The following is an 18,177-nucleotide window of genomic DNA, read 5'->3' on the forward strand; positions in this document are numbered from 1 at the left end:
CTTCAGCACTCGAGGGTCACAAATATTGCAGTTTGCACAATAGATTTTGAGGAAAAGAGGAGGAGAACACTTGTCTGTTCATGTTTCTTAGAGCATCCACAGTGGGCGAGTATAACCAAATTTATGGGATGAGATCCTAACACAGTGGGACGGAGTAAAGATCAAATTTGGACCAAAGATCAAATTCCAGACCAAATATGGTCGCGACCAAATCCCAAATTCTAATATAGTCGGGCGTAAATTTAAAGTACGCTTGTTGCTGGGCGTAAATTTAAAGTACGCTTGTTAACGGACGGAGATTTAAATTACGCCCGATGAAAATTGAAATTAAATAAAAAAGAAAAAGAATGGGCGGACTTTTAAAGTCCGCCTGATGGAATTTTAAAAAAATGGGCGGACTTTTAAAGTCCGCCTGATGGAATTTTATAAAAAACGGGCGGACTTTTAAAGTCCGCCTGATGGAATATAAATGGGACGGACTTTTAAGGTCCGCCTAATGAAAAAAAAAATGGGGCGGACTTTTAAAGTCCGCCTGACGAAATTTTAATCCTGTACCGTTGCGTCACAACACGGACTAAACCCAAAATTTGGTCTTTTTTTTGATCTTTGATCTTTGGTTTTGATCGCACCACTGCAATTGCTCTTTGATCTCAAGCATACCAAGCAGCCACGAATTTGTAGACAACAGAGATATCATTGTTTGTTGGTGAATATCAAAATTGGGTTTTGCAAGACAAATCATTGAAAGAGAAAGAAAGAACTTTCTTTTCGTATCATTAATATTTGCTTTTGCCTAATACATCAAAATATACAAAAATCTTATGATTTTGTCAAATCCCAACCTTGAAACAACTAAAACACAAGTGTAAAATGAAATTAGGCATTGGCTGTTTTTGACCACATATAATCTTATCCAGCTATAAACATTTACTATATACCTTAGAAGATCATACATGTAGTTACAACTTAAACTGATAATCCTGCAACAAATGAAACCCCAGTTGAGGGTAACCAAGAGGAACCAAATATAAACTGACTAACAGTAAATTTTCCTGCTTCTTCTGCTGAGGTCATTACACGATATCCCGGCCATTTAACACGTTGACCGACGGCACCACCTGGTCCGTAATTCAAATATTCCCCGTAATACAATGTGTCAAGTGCAAATGTAGCGTTCCATTCGAGCCATCCACGAGGATGGACATGATCACCCATGTAAGACAGCATATAGACAGTCCTCGAATACATTTTCCATGGCCGTCCAAGATATGTTTGAAAGGAATTCTTGGATGGTGCAAGATCTGATGCAGCAAGTATTCTTGAGTTATGGATTGATATACCGGTGTTTTGATTCGGGTCTTTCCGATTTTGAGCTGTAATAGTAATTTTCTGCTGAGCCATAGGTTTACGACCATAAAGGCTACAATTTTGAATTACTACTGCAGCATTGCCAAATATAAAATCAACAGTTCCGTATATATCACATTCTCGAAAGAATTGGCGATTCGAGTGTACGTATAAACTGTCTTGGTAGCCTATGATGTTGCAACGATATACAACTGCATGATCCGCTCCTACTCTTAAGGCCACTGCCTGATGCTTAGCAGGGCCTGCGTAATTCTCGAACGTTATGTCACGCGCAATAAATCCGGTACCGGTTGCAGCTGCACAAAATCAATCAAGATAACGAATTTCAATTTTTCTCCAAAATTATGGAACTTAAAACATTTACATGCGAAAGTGATGTTTGCGTTAAAAGCTAAAGATTCATGCATTATTGTGTCGGTGCGGCAAATGAGTCAATTGAATATTTATGGCATTCATGGAATGAAAAGTGTTGGGCCACGAACCAGAAAAAGGGAAGAGAAAACTAGCTTTCCTAGTTAGTGGTTTCAACAGGAACACTTCATTTAGTGAAGCCAATGCAGCGAAAAGGGAGAATATCACTAGATGTCGACAATTTGTATAGAATTGCAATAGTATAGTTAATATTTCATAGATGAAATTCGAAACAGGCAGATACAAAATAAAGAAAGTATATATTACCAAATGACGCTGTATGAAATGTCGTTAAGTTGTCAGCGACACTTTGGCCGCCTGTGATTACTGTTTTACCCTTCCCATCTCCTATAAACATCAAGTTGATCTTCTTTCTCCCTACCTTCAAATTACTCTCCTCGTACCTTCAAAACAAACAAATATTTTGAAGGGCATTTTAGTCATTTAATTAAATATTTAAAAGATAACTTTATCGTACAAAATGATTCCAGACAAAGGGTCACTACGATACGACTACATGTAATTTAGAGTTAATAAAAACCTCTAAAGTTGATAATTATAAGCAGTTTAATCATTTCTATGATGTAAAACTGAAAGAGAAATGCACGCACCTTCCTGCTTTGATGTAAATTATGGTACGTTTATTACTAAGTTGCGGAGCTGCTTTAATTGCAGCGGCAATCGTTTTATGCGTTCCGTTCCCATCTTTGGAAACTATTATATCCGGTTGCATGGATGCCACTGGCATATCTAATAAGTGTCGCTCGCGACGTTTAACCCATCCCGGTAAACTATTCTTCTTTGCAGGAAAACCTTGTTTGGGACTCCCGTTTTCAATAGGAATACCATCAAAATCACCACCACCGGATGGTTTTTCCGGTGACTTCTTTGAGGAAACAGCAAATAAAGCCAAACAATTACTGACCAATTGCGACAAATCTTTTAACTGTTCTTCCATGTGATCTTTCACATACCCGACTTTCACATCTTCGAAGCCCTCCGTGCAGGTGTCATGGTTAGTCAATGCCGAGCTCAACCACGTCATCACATCGTCCAGAGTGTGTTTACTCGACGGCGATGAGGAACCGACTGAGTTTAAGGAAAGTGAGAGTTGATCCATTGAATCGTCCAATAATTCCAAGCAATCCTCATATGCCGACCGTACACGTGTATCCATTTCCGCATTAGATATAGTTGAAGCACTGTATAGTGCCTTCCCAACTCTATTCAGTGTCTCATTCACTGAGATTTGAACCAAACTGAGTCCACTGGGTCTGTTAATGTTGTTGAGTACTGAGTCAGATGGGTGAGTTAACAATGTGTTGATACAAAGTGTTGGGTATTGAGTTTTGCTGCATGATTCTGTAATGGTTGTTTCTGTTTGTTGGGTTAGTTTCCTATGATGAAGAAGAGATAGTGGTTGCGGAGTGGTGGTCGAGATGGTAGTGGTGGTGATAATTGAGAAAATGATGGTGAAGATAGACAAAACAAGAGGTGGCTTGGGTTTGATCATGGTCTAGTCTAGTCTAGTCTAGTCTAGAGAGAAAAAGAGGTGGTTTTAGTGAGAAGGAGGGAGGAGATGAGAATATGAGGTTAGAAGAGAAGGGTAGAGTGTCTTTAAATGGGGGGAGGGGAAGAAAAAATAATGGTGTGGATTGTAGGAGGTGGTGGTGGTGGGTATCAAGTCTATGTCTAATTAGTTATTACTAGTTGTTTGCACACCCAATATTATTATCAACTTTTTTTTAGTGTCGTTAGTATTATTAGCTGTTACTCTACTTTTCATTTAGCATGGAATGACTTGACACTAGAGACTAAGATAGTGAGATGTCTATTATTTGTTCCCTTAATTGGATTTGTCGATAAAATTCTACTATTAAGAAAAGATTAAGGGGATCTAGCTACCATGTCTGGAACTATTTTATCTATATCTATGTCGTTAAGATGTATTAAAGATTGAGATCTTAAATACGAATATTGAGAGAAGATATAGTGATATGATTCACTTGTAATATCTGGTTTGACGCGTGGAAATATATACTTTTGGTTGTGGCTCTCCAGAGCCACAGAATTCGGTGTTTTTCCATGATCAAATCCAAAAAGGATTAGCAATCCTTTCATAATCTACTTAGTACTATAATTTGGTATGAAAAGCTTATCTTTTTATGTTGTTTGTTATAGTATGTACTCTTATACTTATATGTACACCACTACTACAATAAGTGAATAAATCAAAAAGTACGAAAATCAAGAGATTCTCTTAAAGATAAAAAAGTTACAAACCAATAACAAGTAAAATCCAAATTGTGGTAGACTCTAAGAAGAAGAATATGAGAAGAAAACTCGAGTAAAATTTTCGGGACCAAAAAGAAAAGATAAGAACTGGCTGTCTTGTACTGTTATGTTATGTGGCTTCTAGATGTGCAGATATGATTATGGGATACCCAATTTCAGTTCCGGCCAATTTTGGATACCGCGCCGGAGTATGTTATGGTTGCGTTGAGAAGGGAAAATTGTCGGTGCGGAAATGTTGATGGTTGGTCTATTATGGTTCGTGGGATCGATAAATGGTTGCTTGTCGAAAGAAAAAACCCCTAGACCAGAAGGTGGTTGTGGTGGGGTAATTAGTTAGTAACCATTTTTATGGTAGTGTCTGCAGCAACACCAGCTAACAGGTGAATAAAATGTCACAAGATGGTACTCAATCATATCCATCAATTCATGATGAGTTAGCCACAGTGGGTGCTGAAATGATGGATGATGCAATATAGTGCAACTTTAATTTAGTCTAAGTACGCTTGGGACTCTTACTTACATGGACTGAGATGAGTTACTAGCGCTGGAAAATCAAAAATATAAATTAGAAGAGATTGCATCAAACTAAATATTAGAATGATTTCTAATAGTAAAACTGTAAGTCTCTTTGTGAAACAGTTTATTTTGATTCCGACTTCGGAAACTTTTGAAAATTACTTCTTCTTGTTGTCTAACAATAAAGGAACTTAATTATAGAAGCTAGAGAGATTCCGCATTATTTTATATCCAATCTATTTGTTACATGGTCAGTATCAACACTTTAATTTGCTTAATTGCACGGGTTTTAGTGATTAAACCCTTTTTTATAATCATCTTATCTATCCCAAAAGAAGTTCACTAATTGCCTACCAAAAAATAATGAACTTGGGCCCTAACCCATAATGCAACAATAATATAAGATTAGTGTACTATTTCAGAGATGGTATTAATTAGCAATAATTTCATTATAATTTAGCTGATTATTATCTCTAGCTTTATCCATAGAATCCCCCCACAAAAATCTGAATTATAACGAAATAAAAACAAGAATAGGAGTTGGAAACACTGAAACAGACCATGCGATTTCTATTTATATATATGATCAAAAGATAAAGCAAATTATAAACCGTGACTTCTGGATTTCTAGATTGGTATGGCCTCCCTAAGTTTGGTATCCCCATTTATAAAGATCACTTTATAGTACTAGAAGAATTTTTACTTTTTATTAGAAGCTGCATTAATTTTGATCCTAAATTAATTGAGTGGATAACAAACATAAAAGGAAACCACCAAAAGAAGAGTTGCATTGATGATCATTTATTGTATATACAATATGAGCCACAAATTTGACCTCCAAAAATAAAAATAAAAATGAAGATCATATTTTCTTGTTTCATATTGGAATGCCGTCCATAAAAATAAAAAAAATCTTGTCTGGAAGACAGATTGATATCAAGAAGTAAACTATTGCACTAAGTCAAAAGGAATTACGCTTAGTGGTTAGCATCCACAGCTAGACATGCCTTAGCCATGATCACAAGGAAAAAATTCGTCACTGCACTTTACAATCTTCTCTTTTAACACAGTTTGGCGATCAGTAAGTAAATGTATCTCTAAAACAGAGCTACTGTGGTAAAAAAGATGCCTCTTAAACTTAATCACCTTTAATCAGAGTGGTCCAAAATGAACAGTAGATGTGTACAGATTTATATTTTAGCCAGAGATATGAAGTCAACAAAATCACGTACAGTTATATTTCATAGCAAAATCAAGATTCTAGTTTACAAATGATCCATGGATCTACTCTCTTTTTGGTTGAAACCCTCACTTTACTCGCAGCAAAATTCAACCATTCTACTAGAATAGCAATACGTACCACACTAGCTACCAGGACATCATTCGTCTTGCTTGCACATTCAAGTATATCTGTGCTTGGGATGCATTCTTCAAGTTTATAGGAACCACGCTTTGATTTGATTTTTCGGTCTTTGTACTATTGATGAGTCAATTTATGTGGTGGGTTTCACGCGTTTTGAAGTGTTATTTTCTTTCTTTCTTTCTTTCTTTCTGTTAGGCCATTGTTCATGTGAGTTGACTCTCTTTGTCTTTCTTTGTTTGAGGGTAGCCAACAATAATAATCAATCTGGTGGTTGATCAAAGAAAGCGAATGACTTGAATGAGATATTTTTTTACAGCTGCTGTTTTCACGTTATACTTGTTCTTGATATCAGCTAAGAGATAGAGAAGAAAAAAAACTAAGAGATAAGACTTTAACTAGTTACAGAACAGTGTATATATCTGCACGTCCTGCACTTAATCCCGCCATATATAGCATGGTTAGCATCGAGTCTACTTATCGATCTCTCTGGAAAACCAAGCGTATCGTAATAAGCGAAAAATAACAACCTACCAAGGAATGATTCAAGATTTCTCTCTTGGAGCATTTTTGGATATGATATTATCTATTCTAGGCTTACGAATATTACTGATAATTAAGTTCAAACTTTCAAGTTAATGCCTGAGACTTCTCTTGCAAGTTCCCACCGGATATGTTACGGTGGGTGAAAATAATAGGATGAACACATGCATCAACCCAAAAACATTATTCTCGTCCAAACAGTATACATGCATAATTTGGTCAATTTGTGCGGAAGTATGATGGAACAATTGCTTGGGAGTTTGGACCCTTGGAACTGTTCTAGTCCTTTTTATAGGTTGTCAACAACTAGCTGGAATGCAGTACCACACTACCACTCACTAAACAGGGTCGTTGTCTAACCTTTTTTTTTTTGATCATGAAAGGGGAATATATTGATTGAAGAAATAAGAATTGTTACAACCAGATTTATGAATAGAAAATTACAAATGGATACACCTTTCAATCAACAGGGCAGAGATGACCAAGGAGATCAAAAAAATCCTTACAATTGCAAGCCGTAAGAAAACTAAGCCCAGGGGACACAAACTCATCGAAGCCCAAGACCAGTTCCAGATACCCGGATAGAAACTGCCCATGTAAAGTCAAGGGTGCACAGGAACCGAGCCGGACCGACGGACCGTCCCGGAACCGGTGGAACTGTACCTGTTTTTGTCCCGAACCGAGGAAGGGGGTACAGGTATCGGTCCAAAAAATAGGAACCGAAGCTGAGGAGGTACAGGTACACAGTCCTGTCTAAGTCCCGTACCGTCCGGACCGAAAGTACCGACGATTTCTAAAAAGAGGGAGCATTTACCCAAACACCCGTTTCTACTCATCCTGACTCCTTCTAAATAAATGTGTAATCATAAACATTTATCAAAAGAGTTTTACACATATCCCAAATAATTAAGGATCATCCATTTTGAGTTTCAAAAGAAACCGTTGTCAGATTATTAATCATTCAGAAAATACATCTCCAGGTACTGGCTCAACATCCTTAGCCCGCATTTCTTTCACATGACCCAAAGCTTCAGTCGCCAACCTTAGCTCTCGAGCCAGCCTATCCACTTCGTTCCTAGATTTGTGTACCATTTCCAAATCAGGGTACACACCAATCATTTCTGGATTCTTCTGGATTTCCTGTAGTTGACGACGGAGCCATCCAATATTCAACTTAGACAACTCAGCCTCATCCAACGCAGATTCCCAGTCATGCATCATTACTTTGGTAATTTCTTTGTGAGGCAGAGGACCATCTCCTCTATGCAGATAGTAACACTGATACTCTACCCTCCTAAAGGCGGTAGCTTCCATAGTCTCATGTGAAGAAATGTCCAAACATGTTCCATATGCTGGTATATATACGATCATAAGACGAAGGAACCGTGAAACCACCAATGCACTTGTAGTCGGTTCAGATTCGGTCGAATTTGAAGTCAAAAATACACCATCGACGATACCTTGACGAAGTAAGTCCGGATATCCTACCGGATGGTATGTAACAGTTACACCATCATCTGGGACATTTCTAGTAACGACTAGAATAAGTATTAACATTGCATTGGTGTTCAGAACATTTGAAAAACAAAAAAAAAATTGTCTGAAAAACAAAAAAAAAAAAATATCTGAAAAGCCATAGGAACCGACCGGTACCTGTCCCGTACCGGAACCGTACATGTACTGAATGGTACCGGAACCGAGGTACACGGTACCGGTACCAGTCCAAAATCTGGGAACCGACCCCTAGTAGGTACAGGTACTCGGCCTCGGCAAGAACCGAGCCGAACCGTACCGTGTGCACCCTTATGTAAAGTAGAAGTCCAACGAAGATGAAACCCTAATCGTTACCAAAAACTTGCCGCCACCCTTTGCACCACCATTGCAAAAACTTGCCCTGAGTATGGACGAAACCACCACCATTAAAGTACTAAGAACTGATGTTGGAAGCCTTTTCTTCTTCAGAAACAAACACCATTGTTGATTTAGAACTGAAAATGAAGACTTTACTCTGAATATCAATAGAACCACCACAATTAATGATTATTAAGAACTGATCCATGCCTTTTCTTCATCAGAATCCAACACTATTGTTGATTTAGAACTGAAAATGGGTGAAGGGATGTGTAGTGGATGGGTGAAGGAGATCTATGAGATGGGTGGTAGAAGCAATTTTTTGATGGAGCAAGATTTTATTAAAATCTAGGTGGTTGTACTTGTGGTTTTGATTGGTGAAAATGATGTAGGATTTCTCTGATTGTATGGATGATGAGGTAAAGAAGTGGTTGGTGGATCCACCATCAGTACTTCAAAATTTCAAGCTAAGATGAGATTGACAGAGGAGAAACGGGAGACATTTTCTTGAATCCACAAAGATAAATCGATGTGGTAAGAGATTCATGGCTACAACTGTAACCTTCTCCAACTGTCCAGAGATATCTGTAAAACTACTAAAACTATGATTTAGCTAAAGTCTTGCTCGGATCTAGTCAGCCTAGATCCGAGCAAGCGAGCAATGGGGGGCGGCTTTCTCTAGTTTGGCTTGAGCAATAGAGAGCTTAAGTCGTTGTCTAACTTTTGTGGTTCCACCAGGCTGCTATTTATCAGTCAATTTAAGCTCACAACTTTACTCAAGTATTACAGGATAAAAATGTGATCAAATCAATCTTTCTTGTCTGGAGACTCTAGAGCACGTACATTTGACAATCAGAAGCTTATGAATTGGTGAGTATGGTAAAAGAACTTACACTACTTGCAAAGTAAAAAGTAAGTTGAAGCTGTATATATATATTTTGGTCAGTTATAATCATTCAAAGAGGTGGAACATTGTTGTTGTGATTGCTGCCTTGTTGGGTGGAGGGCCGGATGATGGAAAATGCGACAGTGAATTTAAATGATCTTGTCTTGTGGGTCTGATGCATTTGATGGTCTAAGATATTTTGTTTTTGGTGTTCAATTCAATTTATAGAAACAACGAGAGATTTTGATAACAAATCAAAACACAAAAACCCCTTGCCTTGCTGTTGAGGTGTTCACATCAAAATGTTCGATAGACAAAATCATGTGCCAATGAGTGATTAGCTTTATACAACACATTTAGCCATCTTGAGATTCCTGACAGGACAAACATTTAGTATAGAAGCCATGTATTTATTATATAGAATGTAAGCAATAGAGAGAGCCAGAGGTGGAGGGGACTTTTAAGTATAAGGTCTTTGATGTGACCTTTATTTCAGTAGTGATATTGATGAGGATTACAAGATACCACATTTTCGCCCCATTCCCAAACGAGCTTGACCCAGGTCGAATGTGCTTGACTGATTTTTAATATCTACAAATACAAAAACAATTCGAAAACTATGCCCCCGACGCAAAACATTTTGTTTTGTTCGTATAAACAACACAAACTTGGTCAATTAACCCAATAACGACAATTCCTGAGTGAAAAAGACATGTAAAATTTGATATTGTTTACATGGAAGAGAATGTGTAAAAATTGTCAGGATGTAAACAGTTTTATCCTACCCATTTTCAAATGCTTTTTCTTATTTTTAATTACATCAGAATGCATCCAGTTTCATCCTCGCTATTTTTTAAGTTTAAGTCAGGATGAATCCAGTTTTATTCTTGCTATTTTTTTGGTGTCCATTGCATGCATACTAATTCTTACTCGTCCATTAGAACCATGTTTTAAAAATATTTGGCCAAATGACCCATTTTCCGTATAAACAAACTAACATGAATGAAAAAAAAATTTCGTTCATTTCATAAAAATGTCCTGCAAACCGGTCATTACATGGTATATGCCCTGCTTTGAATAGATTCCATTACAATTCCAAAGCGAGTTGATTGTCGAAGTCCATGTTTAATAAGCGGTAGGTCTCTAACTTCACCTCCTGCAAGGAAAAATAACTGATTATCAAGGACCGTCTTTACGTGAAGTGCAGATTCCTTTCCTTCAACCATCATGGGTTAGCCTAGTTGGTTAGGACTTAGGAGCCTGACTCTCAAGTAGAAGGTCAGCGGATTGAATCTCCGCTCACGAGTTTAGAGATTTCATGAAATACTCCTCTTATGTGTACCTAGTTAAGTTCTAAATGTATCTTTCTTCTTTCCTTGATGTATTTTCTTTCCTTTAAAAAAAAGGTTTCATTCCTTCATCGCTAATTGGTTCCCGGTCAACATCATCATTTTGAATCATCAGCATCAGGGACACTGTCCATTGTGTCTTTTTTGCACTTGTGTAACATTATATAGCGATAACTTACTAACGGAGTTTTTTTAATAAGTTGATTGTGGACCTGGTGAAGCTATAACTAGTGAAAATAAAATAAAAGACATTGTTAAAGTGTGCGGGGATCCAGATCAAAATCAATTGACAATGAGTGAAGCGGCCCTTTATTATATTTTAAGTTAATTATGCGGAATCTGGCGATGTCGGACTATTGTTCTTTCATAGACATTGTTTTAAAGGTAAATTACAATCGAAATTGATTTAGGGTAATATCAATGAGAATCACACCAACACAATCCCATTATAATCTACCTTCAAGACAAGAAAAATCAAAATTAAAAACGCGGGGTACAATAACCACACCCAACATTTTCATTCGGAAACTTGTATGGACTAAACTCCAATATAATTCCGGGAGCAACAACTTAATGAAAGTCGATCACGGAAAGATATCAAAAAGCTTTATCTGTTTCTCAACACAATCAGAAATCAAACAGATATAATCCTATGAACCCGATTGATGTGAGAATAACCTTATTTACTACGAATATTCGGTTGGTTATTAAAGCGATAACAATTACTTGGTTTAAATCCTCAATCACTTTGCTAGACTCTCTAATGGAAGAGCAAAGAGCAGCATATACGCCTGCTCAGGAAAAAAAATAGCTATCATATTAAGAACACATAATACAAAACAGGAAGAAAAGAGTTGACCCTATTGTATCAATGACCATCCTAATTGGAAATGCATATCTCATTGCTTTACCAGCAGCTTTGATTGAACGCGAAATTAGGGATAAAAAAAGTAATTGGGGGATATTGATTACTTCCTCCAACCCATGGTGTGTGTTAAGGGGTGATTTTTGGGTATGAAAATACTAAAGTACCCTTTGATTAATCAAAAACATTATGAAAAGACCATTATATCCTTTATACAAAAACTTAAAATAAAAAACCAAACCATTTATCCCCATTCTCAAATCAGTTCCGGCACTGAGGGGTAGGTTTTTTAAAAAAAGATTTCTTCATCGTTCTTCATCCGTTTTTCGTCGATTAATCGTTGATTCAAAAATTTCTTCGTCGATTAACCTACCCAAATCATAAATAATGCCTCCACGAAAGAAAACAAAATGCACAATCGTCAAAATCGGTAGGTAAAAAAAAACACGAACAAAGAATTGCTAAGATTGCTCAAGAGCAAGAAGAAGAAGAAGCAGCGGATTCGGACAATCAACCTCTCACAACCATGGCTTCTGTGAGAAGGTAAGTGATTTTAAACTACTTTATGAGTGTTTAAATCGATTTATAGCTATGGGTTTAGGTTAGAATGGCGAACCCTAACTGAAACAGTTGAGTCTCAGTGAGTAGCGGCACTGAAATATGTATGAATACAGTGCCGGTTTTGTGTTCCGGCATTCAATCTTAGATGAATGCAATGCCGTTTCCAACCCCAGATTCACCTGAAACTGAATTTTCCCTACCGGCATAGAATTTGGTTCGAAGTCTATGCCTGTACTTTAGTACCGGCAGTCTTTAATAATAATTCGTGTATGTCGGTAGTGGACTTAAAAAATATAGGAGAGGTTATGAATTTGTCACCAGTACCGGCACAGATTTTGGGTTGCATTATATGTTGGTTTCGAGTACCGGCACTCTTTTGTAATAGTTCGACAATGCCGGTAGTGTACTTAAAACATACAGGAAAGGTTATGAATTTGTCACTAGTACCGGCATATATTTTGGGTTGCATTATACGCCGGTTTTCAGAACCGGCATTCTTTTATAACAATTCGACAATGCCGGAAGTGGACTTTAAACATACAGGAAAACTTAAGAATTTGTCACCTATACCGACATAGATTTTAGGTTGATTTGTTTGCCGGTACCGTAGCCCCCTAAGCTAGCAGATGACTAATCCAAAAGATTAACTATACAATGAGGCACTAACGACCTAATTCATCAATCTAAGCAATAATTCAGAAGTTCTAAAAAAAAGATTAACCCGAATCTAAACCCGCTCTGAAATATATATAAGAACTTCTCTCAAGTGATACATATTCAATAGTCATTTTGTTTAAAAATAGAATATACAACATAATAAACATATCAGAACATAACCAACTAACGAAGTCAACTTCTCAGAGCTTTCGCTGCGCAACTCTGATTTGACACTGAAAGTGAAAGTGGGAATGGGTGAGCACAACAATCGTTCCCAGTAGGAATAACATTTATCTTTTAAGAAATCATTGGCATGATTTGGAAAACATTACATGTTTTCCCAAACATTAAAATATAAACAAACCACTGAAATAACAATCATGTATATGGACCTAAACTTCTTCTTTAGTTTCTGTTGTGACATTTACACACCTTATAATTTATGTGGCGACATTTACCGCCCCGACTACGATGTGGTCGGGCCACATCAAACAAGTATGTGGCCCCTCTTATTTTCTTGACACGTATTAGAAAATTAGTTTTAAAGTAAAAAGTATCCTTCTTTTTCTCATATAAAACACATAAAACTACTTTTAACTACTTATCCCTAGAAACTTGTCCCCTCTAAATCTCCCTAAAAAGCAGAAAACTGATGGTTTCTAATACGTGTCAAGAAAATAACAGGGGCCACATACTTGTTTGATGTGGCCTGACCACATCGTAGCCGCTCCGGACATTTACACGCCTAATATTGATGGTCGTACCACCTAGATAGTATGTGGGTGAATGTACACACCCGTAATATTGATGCCAATTCCACACCGATTAAAGCAAAAAAGTAAAATAATGAAGGAGCGTATCCGATATACCATACTTGGAAATTCTCATTTCCCAAAGACAATCATAAAGATAAACAAAGCATTACATTTCCTTTCCATGCCCTGGAAAGATTAAAATAGATAACAAAACTTTCGGAATTTAAAACTAAACAATGCAAGGAATACAGAATCAGAAATGCATGAGTTTGTTAAACAAAAACTTTTATAAAAGAAACAACAACAATGGTTGCAAAAGAGTTAAAGTATTCCCACCTCTTTTGATGGTATGCCTCGCCTACCTCAAGATCCGATATCCACTGGTTTATCCTTTGAATCGATCGTTGTTATTACGCTAACTGTTAATCACACAAGAAATCTAAGAATCTAGCCAAAATGGCTCATACAAGAATCATACAAGTTTATCTAATGGTTTCAAGTCCATTTATAACTTTGTAGAAGGGAATGAAAGCTAAATCAGACCATAATGGTCCAATACATCAAAATAGGAAGAGCCCAAACCCAACAAACCATCTCCATAAACTAAGGTCTGCTCAAACTGGCCAGTTAACGGTCTACAACGGTCAAACTAACGGTTACAGGGTTCAACTAACAGTCCACGTACAGTCAAGGACAAGTCCAGGGTCAATGGTCAATTGAATCAACTCAGTCAAGATTCACTGAGTCAGTATTGGGTCAAACCGATTCAACTCAGTCAGATTAACTGAGTCAGCTAAGTCAGATACTGACTAGGATGAATAATAGGTCTCAATTCTATTGCAGACTTACCTCAACTCTGTTTCTTACAATCTCAACTTCTACATTAACATTATAACATCAAATCATTCATTCTTAAATAACTTCAAACTTCATTTACAAATACTAATAAGTTTACCTGCACTTACAGCGCCAAACTCAGATCAGCTCAACTCAAACAACACTCAAACCCTCAACTACAATTCCTATCTGACTACACTCCACTACAAACTGAATTCCAACCTTAGCACAAACAAACCCTATCACCACAAGCAATATCAGTTACTTCAAACAAATTAATCCACCACCTGAACATTCAAATATTCACCGCGGTTCTTAAACTTTCATTCATCATCACAAGCTACAACAGTTCCACTAATGTCAGTTGAGCACAACTCAACTTCACATCCACGCAGTCTAACACGAACTCCGTTCCATTGCTAATTCCACCTTACATGACCTGCACCAACACTTGCGACCTGAACTGCAAATACAACCTCGTGCATTCGACAAACTAACACCATCTGTAACTCTACCAACATATCACATTCCAGTACAATCAACTTCAGCTGAGACTAAATTTCATTCCATCATAACCATATTCTAAACTCTGAGATCTTTATTCTTTACATGAGCCACTAACAACTTCACCTGCAACGGCTCATACAGTTCATATCCATAACCACAAACAAGCTTCAAACATAACAGTTCCATTTATTTACATCCAAACTTCAATAAACACCCATCTCGGAACTTAGCTCAATCATTAAATACACATACTCAATCAATAACAGTAAATAACATCACTAAACAGATTGGAAGAACAATTACCTCATAATAATCATACACAAGCAATTGGAGACAGATTCTTTCTTCTCTTGGATCAAAAGAGAACTCATACCAAGACCACTGCCATCTGCCAAAACCAACCCTACTCTTCTTGCTTAAATGGGTACTGCGATTCTTCTTAGGGTTACAACAACCCACCAATATAGTTCATCAAATACACCACAATCCCATCATCATTAACACTTCTCAACTTAATTCCCAAATCTTCTTTAAAACAGAATCGAACCCTAACTGCCAATTCCAAGCTATTCTTCAACTTCAACTCCAATTCAGGCTAAACCCATCCTTCATCACCCTTCTATAATATCAATTTCATCTTCAAATTCCTCTTTGTAATTCTTATGAAACCCTAGTTCTTAGTTTGGGGAAGAACATATGAAAATCAGAATTCCTAAGGAACCAAAATTAAACTTCAAACACTGAAATTTAAGCAACATAGAGACTAACCCAATTAACAGCCTCTTCCAATTTCTCTTGGTTCATTAAAATTAAATCTCAACCCAACAGAAACCCTAATTCGTTGAAGCTTCACGGGACAACTTCATAACTTCCATCAAACACCAATTAAAAGTAAACCCGTCTTCTAACTTCTTATTGTTCATCCTTAATCGATTTCTCAGAACCAAATTCATCTCAGAATCAAACTCAGAAACCCTAACTCAATCTTCTCTAATTCGTCATTTTTCTTAACTCAGAACCTAACAAACCACAGTCATCACTACCAGCGACCCTTCCATAATCTTTCTACTCTTGATTCGAACTCAAAACCCTCGTTTAATTCTCACAATCATCGGCAGATGAAGAACGGGGGAGAAGCAGAAGAAGAAAGAGGAAAGAAAAAGAAGAGAAGAAGAAGAAAAATAAAGAAGAGTTATCTTCTCGAGTGAGAGATAAGTCCGACCCGATCCGCTGAGTCACCCACTCGATGTGACACATGGCGCCACCAGGATAATATCTGTAATTACTATTTTACTCTCGGAAAGCAACTTGATAAATCTTCTTCACCCCGTGTCCGAATGACGCGTGCGAGTATTCCGTAACTTTTCGAGACGAGTCTAACGATACTAGTTTCGTATCTATATCGTTGTTAGATTAATTTCTATAATTAACGTTCGTATTAAACTAATCGAGTTATTAGTGGCTAATTCGTCATTTGACCGGTCTAATAGCTAATGGATTTTAAATAGTGATTGTAGTTGTAGTGGTAAAACTGGGTTCTTTTCAGACTTGTGAAGGAAATACTTTTTAGACTTAATAAAAATAAAGATAAAACAAATTAAATTCAAAGGTGAAGTAAATATTATGGAAAGACCAGGGTTCAGGATTTCACCATACACCAAAATTCATGTGATTCAATGATAATTCTTATCATGCAATTCTAGACATTATAAGTCCAATCAAAAGTAATTGTGATTCTAATCATTGCTTAAATCAGATTTTCAAAACATCCATTGTTAATCGCAAGCATGAAATATCAAAAGCAATAAACCAAGCATATTTCATCAAGAGAAAACACAATTATTTAATAAAAATCATTTATTCAATTTTCATTCGGTGCAATTAATCATAAAAGGATTGCATAAATAAATTTAAATGAATTTTACCACATAACTTTTGGAAGAATGGCTTCCTCCATCACCCCTGGGATTGGGTTTAGCTCCTCATCCCAAAAACACACTCACAAGATAAATTCATGGCTAAAATAGGTGTTTTTATTGATGTATATAAGATGAAACAGGAATTAGCAACGCTGTAGAAGTGTTACAGCGTCACTGTTACAAAGGGGTAAGTGCTATTGAAGACTGCTGTAAACGATAAGCCTTTACTGCTGTAAAAGAACGACACTGGTATTGTTATTTAAGACTGCTGAAGAACGACTGACCATGTGAGTCTGTTCTTCGTGTTCTTGAAGCTCTTCAATGGAAGCAGCAGCAGCATCACTGTCTTCTCTGTAATCGCTTCTCCTCGGCTCTCCTGGACTCTAAACTCTCTCCTAAGGTTTTCTAACCCTTCTATGATGAAAACAACTATTTATAGCTATCCAACTCCCTAGAAACTCGATCAAATCCGAGAATAATCTCATTATTCTTCTCGGGCAGTTTGGAGAAAAATCACTTTCCTGTTGATTCACGTGGTTCTGTTGGCTATTCTCTCGTATCCAAACTATTCTCTGACTTGGAATGAACTGAATTGGTATATATCCACGCAAAAATATCCCATAAATCTCTCTGACCAATCCCAAACCCTAAACAAAGAAACCGTATCCTGTTGGGACTTTGATCAATTATTCTGACTTATCCAGCCCAATTGGATGGGTCTAGACGATTGCATTAGGCCTGTTATGTCTTCTAGAGTCCGTAGGTACCAAATACACCCGCTTAATCTCCTCAGAACTCGCTAAGAATTCAACTCCAAAACTGTTGTCGCTGCAGCCAATTCTTCCCGCCAATTTCTGTTTTGAATTTTGAAGATAACCTCCCCCTATCCAGTTCCGCTCTCCCTTTAGAAGATGCCTGGAAATGGGTCATCCCTTAGTAATTAGGTTACCCCTTATCCAAAGTGAGAGTCCGTATAGTAATTTTCTCCCACGAGCGCAAAAACCACTTTTTTAGCCAATTTCGCCGCAAAAGCTTATTTCTCCAAAAATACCTACAGGGACATAAAAATCCATAATAAATATAAAATCGAGCACTAATAATATATACAATTGAGATTATATAAGACACAAATATGTGCCTATCAAATACCCCCAAACTTATTATTTGCTAGTCCTCGAGCAAATCAAATAGAAAATAAAATCCTAACTCACTGTCGCAGGCATCGTCGGTTGCATTTAGCGTATCAATAAGCCTTTAAACCCCTAGGTGTCCCTAGTGGCCGAGTTATAGTCTCGGGAGGGCTTACTAGAGATATACCCACAAAACCTTTATACTCCAAACCCTAGCTATCTACGCAGAACCTTGGAAAGCACTAAAGAATCTCCTTGGTTGGCATACTTATTGACTACAGGAGGAAGTACCCTGATGCGAAATTCCAATTGATGTACACGAGTTTGCACTCAAGCATACTAAAAATTCATATAAAGTGACAGAGCT

General features: G+C 37.1%; 1 protein-coding gene and 1 long non-coding RNA gene across 2 annotated transcripts; both read right to left on the minus strand.

Moving 5' to 3' along the window:
- Nucleotides 1–746: 746 nt before the first annotated feature.
- On the minus strand, nucleotides 747–3,382 carry LOC113322342 (probable pectinesterase/pectinesterase inhibitor 34). The gene is made up of 3 exons (XM_026570415.1): nucleotides 2,391–3,382; nucleotides 2,047–2,183; nucleotides 747–1,664 (listed from the first exon to the last, which is right to left on the minus strand). Exons 1-3 carry the CDS (start codon nucleotides 3,290–3,292, stop codon nucleotides 967–969), a joined length of 1,737 nt encoding a protein of 578 aa, XP_026426200.1. The 5' UTR covers nucleotides 3,293–3,382; the 3' UTR covers nucleotides 747–966.
- Nucleotides 3,383–12,738: 9,356 nt separating this feature from the next.
- Nucleotides 12,739–15,923, minus strand: LOC113323807. Its single transcript, XR_003347860.1, has 3 exons — nucleotides 14,373–15,923; nucleotides 13,754–13,836; nucleotides 12,739–12,895 (listed from the first exon to the last, which is right to left on the minus strand). It is a non-coding gene; the product is annotated as an uncharacterized LOC113323807 (long non-coding RNA).
- Between the last annotated feature and the right edge of the window lie 2,254 nt (nucleotides 15,924–18,177).

Source organism: Papaver somniferum, chromosome 11 (genome assembly GCF_003573695.1).
Source record: "Papaver somniferum cultivar HN1 chromosome 11, ASM357369v1, whole genome shotgun sequence".
Classification (NCBI taxonomy): domain Eukaryota; kingdom Viridiplantae; phylum Streptophyta; class Magnoliopsida; order Ranunculales; family Papaveraceae; genus Papaver; species Papaver somniferum.

Excerpts from the sequence above, each read along its gene's own strand:
- LOC113322342 (XM_026570415.1), bottom strand. The coding sequence starts at position 3,292 with ATGATCAAACCCAAGCCACCTCTTGTTTTGTCTATCTTCACCATCATT. Across the intron at positions 2,184-2,390 it reads ATTTACATCAAAGCAGGAAG|GTACGAGGAGAGTAATTTGA; the intron begins GTGCGTGCATTT and ends TTTGTTTTGAAG. Across the intron at positions 1,665-2,046 it reads ATTTCATACAGCGTCATTTG|CTGCAACCGGTACCGGATTT; the intron begins GTAATATATACT and ends GATTTTGTGCAG.